At 55.6% G+C, this 13,812-nt stretch overlaps 1 protein-coding gene across 1 annotated transcript in view; it reads right to left on the reverse strand.

Moving 5' to 3' along the window:
- Nucleotides 1–13,812, reverse strand: part of IQSEC3 (IQ motif and Sec7 domain ArfGEF 3) — a 94,115-nt gene that overhangs the window by 36,196 nt on the left and 44,107 nt on the right. Inside the window, exon 3 of the mRNA XM_027093319.1 lies at nt 8,506–8,785. Within this exon, the coding sequence (XP_026949120.1) occupies nt 8,506–8,785 (280 nt within the window). The remainder of the gene's footprint in view (nt 1–8,505; nt 8,786–13,812) is intronic.

The following is a 13,812-nucleotide window of genomic DNA, read 5'->3' on the forward strand; positions in this document are numbered from 1 at the left end:
TACTGGCAATAGAGGGAAGGTGTGAAATCCCATTGCCTGAAGTGTTTCCAGAATGGTGAAAGGTCCACCCCCTGGCATGGTGTCATCCCACCTAGAGGCACAGGCTGGCTGAGATAACTGAGGAGACTTCTTCTACCAGCCAGTGTCCACGCTTCACCCAAGGAGAGAAGAAAAGCAGATTTTAAATTCCTGAGTCTGTTGCATCGGGTCCTCCACTGGACTGTGAGCCGCATGAAGGTAGACTTTGCCTGCCATGCTCACTGCTCTATCCCCAGTGCTTAGAGTCCATAGTAGATCGTCAATGAATATTTACTGAATAACTTAAAACCTTCCTAATCTGACCGTAACTTTTCTCTCCCGGGCTGATGATTTCACCCTCTCTGGCCTCCTTTGTAAGTTTACTTCATCCCCTAGTCTCTCCTACTTGCATTTCCAGCCTCTACCCTGGTTTTGACTCCTTTCCACCAGCCTACAGACCCTCCTTAATGTCCCAGGCTGAAACATGACCCTGCTTGACTCCCCTGCTCTGGGCCACTAGCCCAATCTCTGTATTTTTCCACCAAACCTATAGGAGGACCAGTCTGCCCGCTCTGCCTCAGTCCGTGAGCACGTGCCGAACCACTGGCCCGCCCCGGTCCGTGAGCACATGCCGAACCACTGGCCTGCCCCGTGTGCCCTGACTGCTTTTGCAGCTGCCTCCTGCTACCACCAGACTAATGAAATGACTCTCAGAAAGGTACTGATGACCTTCAATCACTAAATCCCATCCTCAGCCTTCCTCCCCATCCTTTCTGCAGCTTTGATACTTTATCACCTTGAAACTTGTCCTCCGCTCTCATGACCCAGTCTGTCTTGGATTTCCTGTCTCCATACAGCTCCTTGAGCCTATATTCTGACCACAAGGTCCCTAACCGTGCTAGTTACGAGTCATGTGTGTGCTCTCTTCCATTCTCCAGACGCACTTTAATGATTTTCCTGTGCATTTCTGGACGTCTTCCTTGACTTCTATGTTGGAAGTCTTTAGAGCAGCCCCCTGGTAGCTGATAACTAACAGCTGATGAAATGAGAACTAGCTCATGCAGAGCCTTCGTGGCAACTCTAAAGGTGTCCCGCGGGCTAATGTCTTCTCACCTCTTGTCTGAGAACCTCGTCCTCCATTGTAACTTCACTCTGATAGGTGGATGAGCAAGCCCATAGGGGAAATACCCAGTCCCAGATCTGCCTCTTCCCTGATGGTTGACCTTGGGCAAATTTCTTAACGTCTCTGAACCTCAGTTTTCTTATCTGTTAAATGAAGCTAATCCTGCTGACTCTGTAGCTTGTTGTGAGAATTAAATTATTTCCCGTAGCACCTGACACACAGTAGGTGCTCAATAACTGGTAGCAGTTTGATGTTGACAGTGATGATTCTGGGACTCTCAACTCTCCATCCCTGGACTCCATCCTAGACCTACATTTCCAAGAGCCCATCGTCTACCCCGGCTCACCCAAACCAGCTCTGGATGACGTCCTTATTCACCTAACAGCACCCTGGCTACAAGGCCATCCAGTTTGGGGACCTCGCTTTTGTCCCTGGGTCGGCCTTTGCCTTATCCTCTGCATTTGTCAGGCTGAAAGTCCTATAGCGCCCCCCGCATGCCTTTTGCAATCATCCTGAATTTTCCACCAGACTGTCACCGCGTGGGGCTCTCCTGGACCCCCCATTTGGACCACTCTGACAACCCCCCATCCACCTTGCACTATATTCCCCTGATCAGTATCCTCAGAGAGCGGGTGTAAACACAGGACTTCCGGTGCTTGAGACCATTGCCCTAAACAAGTGTAAACACCATCTCCTGGGGGTCTGGCGCTGAGCAGCCTGGCCCCGCCTACCCCCCCAGCCCCTCCTACTACGCGGAGTCCACACTCACGCGCCAGCCCCGCCTCCTGCTCCCCCTCTCCCCCAACTAGGCTTTCCTGCTCCGCCGATCTCCCGCTCAGCCTCCCCGCAGCCGGCTTTGTCCGCCCCAGCCTCACCTCCCACTTTCATGCCATTTCCCCTTTCTTCAAATGTGCCTCCTCCACGAAGCCTCCCAGTTCCCCCAACCAGAACGGGGTCTCCCTGCCCTGAACCACGCCCCCCCCAGAAGGTTGTTTCGTGCTTCTCTTTGACACTCAGTTTCCCCTGCTAATCTTGGTGGTATTCATCTAACTTAGGCTTCCCTCCCCTCTCCCCTCCCCAAGACTCCATTAAGCATAAGTTATTGGAGCCCCGGATGTGGCCTTCGCATCGGCTGGTGCACGGACGGCCTCAGCCCAGAGCCTGGCCCGAAGCCACAGCTCAGGACGGTCTCTGAATTCAGCTGAGGGATCGTCACCGTTTGTCCCCATCGTCTAACACAGCTGGCTGCCACTCATCCTGGCCTCGTGCCTGCTGCCCCCAGTGTCCCCACCGCTTCCTTCGCATCTCAGCACCCCAGACGGTGCGTCACAGGCGGCCCAGCGTAATCCGCCTCTGCATCCCCCGTGCCCAGCGCTGAGCCAGACCCGTGTTTGGGGCTTAATCAATGTTTGCGGTCGTGAACTAAACTGAACTCTCTCCTCTGCACCAGGGGAAATGCAGTCCAGGCTGTCTTCTGGGTCTGGGCTTGGAGCCAAAGGCTGTACCACCGGCCCCGCCCCCCATGGGCATTCCCCTCCCCCCATTGTCACAGGCCTTGGGGAATCGGTGGTTCCCCGGGTCAGCTCCATCCGCCCCAGCCAGGCCCCTCTCACCTCCCTGACCCTGTTCTTAGCAGGGCCAGGCCAGAGAGCTGAGGGACCAGCTCGTGGGAGGGAGGGCTCCCTGGGCCCACCGGCCAAGGAGCAGCTCCGCCCACTTCTCTCGAATACCCGTGAGTCCTGGGTAACTGTGGCCTCCCTCCTCCCAGGAGAGCCATCCCTCGGCTCCTGCTGGGGAGGCAGTGGGCGGGGCTGGCGGCTGTCTCGCTAAGAGCCTTCAGTGTTCATCAGAACAGGCTCCCTCTTCCAAGCGGCTGCATGGCTGAGCCTGACAGGGCCTCTGAGGGTCGTTGGGGCACCAGGCCCGGGTGAGGGGGCGAGGACGGGTCCCACGTGCGCCAGGACTTCTCAGTTGAGAAGATTAAAGCAGTACGTGGTGTGAGTCTGCAGACCTTGGCGAGGCGAACCTCACACCTCACCTGAGGCTCCCGGGCAGGGTCTGGGGAGGGGAGAGGAGCCCGCAGGACGGGTGGCCTGCACTGAGCAGGGTTGTTCTTCTCTGTGTGCCCACCTCCCTGCCCACCGTCCAAAACACAGAAAGTGTTCAGCATGGCAAGGGGCACAGAGGCCTGCTGGGGAGCAGGGCTGCCCTGGGACCCTCTCCCGATGCAGCCAGGTAGGGGCGCTGGGGAAGAGCCACGGCTCAGCTGCTCCCTGAGCCAGATACTCCCTCGGGTGGGGCTGCTCCAGGAAGCCTGCTCTGAACCCTGGTCGGGCTACTTGCCCTGTGCCAGGATCCCGCAGTGCCCTGCACACCGCTTCCGCAGAACCTACCCCTTCACTGCGGTGGCAGCGGATGGGGAGGGCGCTGGGTTAAAATCGTGGACTGTGGGGTCTGTTCTGGTTGCACGGGGTGCATATCTAGGAATGTGTCCTTAGGCAAGTCACTTAACATCACTAAGCCTCGGTCTTCTCATTCCTAAGATGGGGACAGTGAGAGTCTCAGGCCGTGGGGACATTGTGCAGATGGGGGGGGGAGATGGCGCACAGAAAGTGCTGCAGTGCTGTTAGTGTCGCCTGTGCCGTCCTGTGTCAGCGCCCACCACTGGCACCGGAGCTCCCTGAGACCCAGGACTGCGTCTTGCGCATCGCGGTGCCCCAGGCCTCGCACGGGGCCCAGCACAGCAGCTGTGCACCACCGTCCCCGAACTGAGACCACGGAGCAGAGCAGCACCCTGGCGCATCTTGCCTTCACCGCCACCCTCGGCAGGCTGGTCCACTGCGGCCCTCACACCCGCGGTAGCGCTCTCACCTTCAGAGCGGGACAGAGCCTCAGACACAAGTGAGCAAACTGAGGCCCAGAGAGGGACGGTGACCTGGAAACATGGCCACCACTTCTCGCCTTGAGAGGCACCCCATGGTGAGGCTGGACCCTGAGGCTTGGGGTCCAGGAGATCTGCTCTTCAGACAGAGAGCGGCTGCCACCCAGGACCCTGACTCAGGAGCGGGGCCTGGATGCTGTGAACACAGCTCCACGGCCGCCGGGCTTGGACAACACAGAGACCTATGCAGTTTGGACATCCCAGATGGGCTCCAGTGGGTGCTACCCGACAGGCGCAGAGAACAGGACACAAACTCCCTAGAGAACTTGAACTTGGAAATCACATGCGTGCCCTCTGTATCTTTGCCATGGCCACTTCCTAAAGGAACCTCCCCGCAAGGGGTCCACATGCTCCCTCCCTCTAGGGTGGCGCCCCAAGGATCACCTTGAGGTGAAATGGGAGAGTTGAGGGCAGAGCAAGCAAAGGAAGACAGTCTCCTCCCTGTGGGGCCTCGGGGAGGGGGCCAGTCGGCGCACGGTGCTCGGGGACAGAGAACAGGGAAGCCTGGGGGCCTCATTCATTCATTGGCTCGTCCATCCCGTGCTCCTCCAAGGCGCCAGGCTGTGCTGGGCGCAGGAACAACGTGGGCATGGCCGGCAGCGCCCGGGGCTCACCCCCAGGCAGTGCTCACTCCTCCCCCGACAGTGGAGGGAACGGCACCCCAGAGGCATTCGGAGCACAGTCTGCTCACTCTGCGACAGCCTGGGCATGACAGAGCCCCTGCCCTCACGAGGGGGATGCGGCCAGACGGCAGAGCCCGCCGTGGGCACTCCCCGGCTCGGGGGCTGTGAGCCCAGGCTGAACTGTGAGTAGGGATCACCCAGGTGAGTGTGACCGGGGATGGGTGGGGAGTGTTCCCAGCAGAGGAAGCGAAGTACACGAGGGCTCAAAGGACAGCCAAGAGGCACAGCTGGAGCCCCGAGTGGGAGCAAGGCAGGATGTGGGGGCGGATCTGGGGGCGGCAGAGCCTGAAGTCCTTGTCCCCTAGAAAACGAGGGGCCGTAGGCGCCTCCGTGTGGGGTACCGTGACCGCTGTGATGCAGCTGCGGTGTGGGGACTGGGTCAAAGCAGAGGGTCTATAGGAGGCTTCCCCAGGGGCACATAGGCCTAGGGCCGGGACGGGGGGGATGGCAGGAGAGGATGGGACTTGGGAAGTGGTTAAGAGTAGCATGGGGGGTGGGGGGCTGGATCAGACGCAGGGCGGAGAGAGGAGCCACGGAAAACACCTGGGAGTTTGGACTGGCCGATGGAGCGGGCCTGGCAGGTTGGTGAAGGCAGGTTGGTGGCCGATGGAGCGGGCCTGGCAGGTTGGGGAGATAGTGATTTTGTCCCAGATCCCTTCCAGCCCAAGGACCACAGGATGTGGGCGACTCATGAGGGTCACAGGAGCAGAATACTAAATCCTAGATCTCTAAGAAACCTGAGATAGAGTCAGGACCTGGCCCAGGCTTCATGCCCATCCCCATCCCCTTCAGGTCACTGAACTGTTACTTTCCCCTCTTCATCCTTTGAGCATCTTCTCATGTCAGGCGCTGTGTCGGGCACCAGGGGTGTCACGATGGATGTCTTTGCCCTGCCTTAAAGGAGACGTCAAGTAAACAGGAATGGTGATCCTGGGCTGAAGGGCTATGTCAGGGAACGCCTGGGTGCTGTGGGACCACTGAGAAAGGGCATCCAACACAGCCTTGGGAGGGCGGGGAGAGCTGCCAGCGAGGAGGAAGGTGCGGGAGAGCAAGTCCTAAAGCAAGAGAAGGAGTGAATGAGGCCAGTGCAGGAGTAGGAGGGGGGTAGGAATGTTAGCAGTAGAGGCAAAGGGCTGTATGAGGCAACTGAGGCCCAGAGAGGTTAAGCAACTTGCCTAAGGTCACACAGTTCATCTGCAGAAGAGAGAGTTGTGGAGCTCCATCTTTTGTAAACGTGTGCTGTGTTTTTAGCCACTCTGCTCCCCTCAGTCCCTTTCTCCCCTCCCCTTCCCACCCCTAGCCTGTCTTGGCCTGGAGAGCTACAGGGGCCAGGGGAGGCGGGCTATTCCCCAGGGCACGAGGGCTCCACCACACCCGTACCAGCCCTCATCTTTCCTGCCCCACTGCTGCTGGCCTGACATGCAAACCCATCTACTAGAATTATGCCCACCATGAAAAAGGTCCACAGTGCCCGTCAGAACCCTGCACAACGCTCCCTATCCCACTAATCAGTTAGAATTAAACTAATTCCCTGCCCAAGGAGAAGCACCAGTTTCCTTTGGTGTTACTAACAGGGTACTCCTTAAATTGAACTGTAATCTCTTTGGGGAGCAGGTAGGGACCATGTTTTTTTTCTTTTTGGTACCCCACTCCCTCATTGCTTTACGCATCGCAGTTATTCAAAAAATATTCACTCGCTAAGCTCTTCCTCTGCCCGAGGCACTCTGCTGGATGCCAGGGGATGGGATGAATAGGACATGGTCTCTGTCCTCAAGGGGCGGAGCCGAGTGGAACTGAGAGGACGTTCTCATCTGTGCCAGCTGACCGCCCACATCACAGCATGCGGTTCCAGATGGACTGCCTCCCAGCCCGGGCATGGGCCTTCTCTACCTCAGAAGCGGGACAGTCTACATTTTTAACAGCTCTAATTGTTAACGGAGCTAAAAACAAACCCCTTCCTCTCCTACAAGTTTCATGCATTAGTACCACTATTTTTACCTGGAATGATAGAAAATAATCTAATCCAGCCAACTCACATTCAGCTCTTCCATGTCTAAAACTGGTTTTCATGTCTACAGTTTCCCCGTATGACCCCAGCCAGTTGTTTTCTTTCTTAGAAGAACCTTAGAACCTCAAGATTCTCTTTTTCCCTCTTAAATGGAACCCCTAGAACCAGACAGCCTGACCAGTAACTAGTGTGGGGCTCCAGGCAGCTGCCCCCTTACACGGGGGGTTTTATTCACCCATCTGTGAAGGCTGCTGGACCCATATCATTGGCAACTGCTTCACGGGCTATTGACGCATCTTGAGCTTATAGTCAACTGAATCCCGAAGGCCTCTCACCCGCGACCAAGCCTGCTCATCTTATAGTAGTGCTGTGGGATTTTCAAAGCTAAGAACAGAACTTTAGATTTTTCCCTCTTTCATCTGATTTTTTTCCACTTAAACAATATTTCCTAATGAGTTCTTTTCTTTTTTTCAAATCTGGGATTCTGTCATCAAGGTATTAGCTTTTCCCTTTCAGCTTTGCATCAGTCCTTTTTTGAAATGGTTGACCTGGGCAGGACCAAGGACAGTGCCCCACTCAATGACCCTGGCATTGGCACTGATAGAAAAATCAGTGTTTTTTGACAATTCCGTTTGAGAACGGCCCACCCGACTATATTGTCAACTAACCCACTTCCTATCCTGTCCACGTAGATATCACGGGAGATTTTGTCAAATACTTTACTGAAGCCTGGTGCACCGCCTGCAGCCCCTGACCTTGGATAATAGCTCGACATCTATGCTGAAAGGAAGAAAAGACTGGTTGGGCTTGACTCAGTCTTAGTGACTTTTCTATTAGCTTCGCTTCGAAAACTCACAGTCCGTTGGGTTAAAGAATGGTTCTTTAGAACCTACACCTTTTAGAGCTAGAAGGGACCTCAGAGATGATTCAAGATCTAATTCCCAATTTTGCTGATGAGGAAACCAAAGCCCAGAATGCTTAACTGGCATTTTCCCAAGTCACAGAGGAACTAGAATAAGAACAAGGATTGGATCCCACATCTGTGCTCCGTGCTCAATGCTCTTTCTTAGCAATATTAAGTCATAAATTCTTTCTCTAAATGCGTTCGCACATACACACACACACAGATCTTCCTTCAGGTCTCTTAATTTCCCACCCATACAAGCCATGCCGTTATCATTTTGGAGGGTTCAGCTGGGACCCAGGGACTGACTTCTTTCTCCTCCTGCTTCACAGAATGGAAGCTGGAGGCTCAGAACTCCTCAGTGCAATTTGTTCTCCAATAAGGGGGTCTTTGGACTCCCCCAGTCTGGGCTGATCTTGGGACTCCTCAGTCTACCTGGAGGAGACCACTGTCTTCAAACCTCATGTGAGCCTGTGTGTGCCGAGCAGGGGGCTGGCCCCTTGGGTGGGCAGGTAAGCTGGGCCGTCTCTTCTGGGGTGGGAATTGTGTCAGCAGCTGGTCTTCCTGCAGTGGTAAGAGGGGCAGAGCCCTGAACACGCTGCCTGTGGGCCTGGCATTACAAGGGTGACCCCTGCCACGTAAGGCTGGTTGCCTGAGGAACTGGGCTGCAGGGAAGGGCAGTCACTTGGTCCAGTTTGGGAGAACTAGAGGCAAAGAGGTCTGCCTGCAGCAGAGGCGGCCTAGACAGGGGCATCCCTGGTACCCTGGACAGCGCCCGAGACAGGGCCCTCCACCACCCTTCCCACCCCCCTCGGAGGCCCTGGGTACCTGTTTATTCTTTAGGTCAAGGGAGAGTTCGTAATCGGAGGCGGCAGGGGCGCGGGCGCAGAGCGCAGCTGCCGGGACAGGCTGCTGCCTGCTGGGGGAGGCCGCGCAGTGGAGGCCGGCCCGCGGGGAGGCGCCCCCCGCCCCCGGCCGCTTCTCCTCCTCCTGCAGCTCCTGGGCTTGAGCCTTCGGGGCGTGGGCACTGGGTCTGCCGGCCGCCGCCGCCGCCGCCGCCGCCACGGAGTCCTCCGTGCCCGCACCGGCCTGGGCGCAGGAGCCGTCACTGTGAACGAAAGGCAACTGTGCTCGGTTGGGGGTAGGGGCGGGGTGCATGTGAGTGCGGGGGAGGGGGGCTGGGGCCCTCTGGCAGCGACGGGCCTCACCAGCGGAGGGGCTGGTGGGGGCCTCCTTAGGTCCCCATTAGGGAAGGGCCCCAGCCCTGGAGGAGAGCCTGAACTTGTGGAGGGTCCCCGGGGGGCAGAGGGAGGGAGTGGCTGGCATTGGCCGCAGCTCAGGAACCTGCTTAGAAGCGGTAGAGCAGGTGCTTAAGGGTAGACTACCTGAGTTCCAGGCTGGGCCCTGCCTCTTATTGGCTCTGGGGCCCTGAGCAGGTTACGTAACCTCACGTTTCCTCTGTTTCCCCATCTATAAAGCAGGAATAATACTAGTGCCTACCTCATAAGGATGCTGGAAGGCTTAAGCTAGTTAAAGTTCTTAGAGCCGTGCCTGGCCCCTGGTCCCCGCTCTATGTGTGTTAACTACCGTAATTACCAACGGCCTGGCCCCTGGTCCCTGCTCTATGTGTGTTAACTACCGTAATTACCAATGGCCTGGCTTTCTGGCCAGTGGCTTAAGTGGCCGGGAGGAAGCTGATCCTCGCTGAGCCAGCTCCCTCTGTAGACTGCCCAAAGGGGCTGGGGGAGGAGTGATGCTTATAATCCTGGCTTGGGTTATGAAGTATCTGTTCTTCCCCAGCCCCTACTCTCTTCCTGTGGAGCCAGCAGCAGGCTGGCCATAGCTGCTGCCCACCCGCCTCCTCTAAGACGACACTCTGGCTGCCCGGGGGGCTGCTACACTCAGGTTGCTCCCCTCCCCGGCCAGCCTCTGAATTCTGCCCGTCCCCAAGGCCCAGTGCTGAGCCATCTCCTGCATGAAGACGTTCCGGTGTTTCCAGCTTTCAGGCTCCATCTGCTAGAACACCAGAGAGTCACCGCCTCCTTCACTGAGGAGACGCATCTCGGCTCACGGTGGGGCTCCAGTGCAGCCCCACTGCTGTGTGGCTTTGGTCAAGCCGCTTTTTCCCTGACCCTTGGTTTCCTCATCAGTATAGAGGAGGCACTAGTACCTGCCCTACGGGCTCATGCAAGGCGTAGGGAGTCAGCGTATGTGAGGTGTTTAGCACAGTGCCCGGCACAGACTAAATGCTCCGTAAACCTTAACTCTTATTTCCCCCATCTCCCTTCCCCGCCCCCACCAGAGCCCGGCACTTGTATTCTATGCGAATCCCTTCTCCCCAGTTAGTGCTGAGCAAACAACGAAGGCTCAATAAACACTTGTTGAAGGATGAATTGAAGAGAACCCAAGGCTACTGGCATGGCCTCAGCAGTGGACAGAGTCTCTAAGGTTATCTAGTTCATCCTTCCCATCTCCCTTTTCCGCATATGAGGAGTGGGGGCCCAGGGAGGTGGGCTGGCTCTGGTTGAGGGCCAGTCAACCTTAGGGCTTATTTCTTCCACGGCTTTGTCCCACGTAAGATGCCCCCAATCGTGCCAGAGAAGGGACCTCTTCAAGCTCTTGTTTCCACCCAAACTTTGGAGCCTCCTGGTGCTAGAATAAGCAAGGGTGGAGTGAAGAATCCTCTCTTCATTCAACTTCTTCTGTCCTCCCCAGCACTCCCCCGCACCCCACCAAACATAGACAAAGAAGAGCTCACTGGCCAGCCCTAGCGACGAGCAGCCTCAAGCTCCTTGCCACTGCATTTTGCTTGGTCATTTCTTCTGTGGCCATCAATCAAGCTGTAGAGTTGGATGAGCTCTAAGTACGTGGCTTTTTCACTAGTATCACCAGGAAGTTCTTTTTAAGATCTAACTTCAGCTCCTCTTGTGATAGGACATGGCCATTCTTCCCGCAGAGCCCATGGAAGTAGCCCTTTCCCACTCCCAGCACAGCTTGCCTCCTGGGGACAGCAATGGGTCTCACCCATCTCTGCTCTGCACTGTCCTTGGTACTGATGCCCAAGGCTTCTTAACCCTAAAAGGTTTTCAAGACCAAACACCTTTAAAGATAGCCCTTTGCTCCCTTTATGCTGCTGGAGGATGCTTGGCAGAGGTTCTGAGGAGTTGGTGCCCCTCAGCAGCAGTGCTCCACCAAAGATAGTGGAGGCTGGTGGACAAATACCCCAGCGTCCTTGTCTCTGGGGCAGGACAGCTCTGAGACGCATTTCACACCGTCTCCCAGACGTGCCCCATGGGGTTGAACCCCAGTTGCCCAAAGCAGTGACCTGATCATTAATGAACCTACATTGGCTTCCTTCTCTTTTGTGTCTCATCCGCCACTCTCCTGTTGACACTTCTTGGGGTCACCTGGTCCCAAAGACACTACTTACGTTAAAACAAAGCACATTTTTAAAATAACCTGTTTTGTGGCCCACCACTCTGGATATGGACGACGGCTCCAAGGCCTTCTCACCTGAACTCATCCGTAGGGTCTGGGAGATAGGAGGCCCCCACTGTCATCTCCAGCATGTGCACGTGCACGTGCATGCACACTCACACACACGGACACTCACACACACACAGCGTTCTAACTAGCGCTGTGGCTTCGGGTAGCTCGCGTCCTCCTGAGTCAGTGTCTTTACCTGCCACCTTGCAGGAGCTTACTCATCTCCAGGGACCCTCCAGCTTGGATGTTCTGGGAGCTTGGATTCCAGTGCCGAGGCCAGACCACCAAGGCCCACCAGTCCCAAGGTTCCAGGCTCTCTGGCTGGTGGAACCAACTCTGTCTTTGCCCACCTATGTGCACAAGGACCTGAGAGACTGTGCCCCCCAAGGTATATGATGAAAAGTTTTGGAACGGGGACCCCATCCTTGTCGTCCTTCCTTCTAATACTCCACAGACTTGTGTGGTAGGAGGTGGTGATGGAAACCCAAGACTACTGTCAACAATATGGCAAGGTTTAGGCTTGTCAGTGGAGGACAAAGAATATGGAAGGCAGACCTGGCTTAGAATCCTGGTTCTGCTACTTATGATGTGGCCTTGGGCAAATTACATAATCTCCTTGTGGCTCTATTTCTTCATCTGCAAAACAGGCATCCTTGTAATGCCTTTGCAAAGTTGCTGTGAGGGATAGATACAGCTGGCACAGCCCCAGTACACTGCCTGGCACACGGTAGTTGATAGCAATGGTGGTTGTATTCTGAGCTGAAACCCTGTAGCATGGAGTCCCACAAGAATGCCCAGAAAAATAGCACGGAGCGCTCCTAAGTGGAAGAGGCCCTCAAAATTTAGCCTTCCTGTCAACCTTCACAAAATTGAAATAATAGGGTTTTTCCTCATTCCTCGTGGCCTTTCCCAGACCCCCGACTAACTCCCAGGGTCTTTAGGGAGAGGAGTGAAGATGGACTGTCTCCCACCACTGTTCTCCACCCGCTGGAGAAAGGACACAGTGAAGAGCCTTGGTCTTGGGAGTTTCCAAGTCATGGGATCCATGGCCTCTGAGGAACCTGTGTGTATTCACGCCCTGGTGGGGCCCACCACGGTGTGGGGCGCGCCCGAGGTGGACGTCTGTCCAGTGCTGGTGGTATGGATTTGTGCTTCGGGCACAGGGAAAGCTCAGATCTTCAGCCCAGGCTGTCATAGCTGGAAGGACCATCTCTCTCAATCCACAGTCTCTTACGGAACTGGAAGTCCATTGTTCCAGTGCCCAGAGCATCACTCCTCCCAAGACACCGGCTGTGTCCCTTAAGTTTCCAGAATTTGCCAGGCTGACCTCACGTCATAAAGCCGGCATCCCTAGTGGGTCCAATTTCAGACAGCCTGGCGCGTGGACAGGAATCGTGTGAATGGGATTAACTCTATGACAAGCAGAGCTTCTTTTAAGCCCCTGGCTTGAGCTTCTGGAGGGGAATCCTGATGAACTTCGCTGTCCTGGGCTTCATCTCCAGCTGCAGAAACAGACTCCTTGAATGGTAGTCCACTAGCCTGGGGCAACTTAAGGTCGCTGCTGACAAATGGGAGATGCTAGTCACAAGAGTCTTGCCTGGGTTGGGGCACCCATTTGAAAAGGGAAAAGTAGAACGTGGGTGTCATCAGAATGAGAGGTTCTTAGAAGGCTTTGGTTACACCCACATGACATTAGGCTGATACACGTACAGGGGCCTAGGCCATCCACGGAGGTTATGCCACGCGTGAGAACACGGCGTGAGTATGGGAAATGAAAGTCTTTGAGAACTTGGGGGAACAAGCAGTTTCTCAGAGGATACTACATGCACACAGGACCAGAATGATCTGTGTTGAAACTCAGCATCATCAGGGGAGGGTCACTCATGTGGGACACTGGCTTGTGCGCAGTGGGATTCCAGGTACCCACTGAGCAAGCCTGGTCCTGGCACATATAGGACTCCCCTGAGGTTCCAGTGACCACCCAGCCTGTCTCTCGTCTCTGCTATCAGAATTGACTTCCTAAAATGCGATGTGTTAACGCCAATCGTCTGCTCAAAACCCAGCAGTGACTTTCCAGTAATGCCGGATACAGTTCATTGTTCCACTCATGTCCGTGTGGTACTCAAGAGCGGTCATGATCTCACCCCAATCTCCTTTTCCAGCCTCATCTCCAGGAGTGACCTAGCCACTCTGTCCACGCTGAAACTCTCCCCAGATCTGCCACACACCCTCAGACCACCATGCGTCTCCCGTGATTTCCTCCTGCCTGAAAGGCCTCATGCCCCTAACCCTCCCATCCATTCTTTCTCTGCCTTGTCAACTCTTTCAGGACTCACTCATTGCCCCAGGAAGAGTCCACCCCACAATATGCTCCAGTAATCTTTGGCACTTGCCTCTGTTTTAGCGATGACCACCTTGTGCCCTAAGTATTCATTGATATGTCTCTGTCTTCCACCAGACGGTGCTATGTACACCTTTTTGTCACAGGTGCTTATCACAGTGGGCTGGCTTTTAAGTCATGTTTAATAAATGTTAAATGGATGGAGGGATGGGTGGGTGGATGGAGGGAGGGAGGGAGGAATGGATGGGTGGATGGGTGAATGGATGGGCAGATGGATGGAGGGAGGGAGGGAGGAATGGATGGGTGGA

Source organism: Aethalodelphis obliquidens, unplaced genomic scaffold (genome assembly GCF_003676395.1).
Source record: "Aethalodelphis obliquidens isolate GAN/ISIS:26980383/991018 unplaced genomic scaffold, ASM367639v1 scaffold83, whole genome shotgun sequence".
Taxonomy (NCBI): domain Eukaryota; kingdom Metazoa; phylum Chordata; class Mammalia; order Artiodactyla; family Delphinidae; genus Aethalodelphis; species Aethalodelphis obliquidens.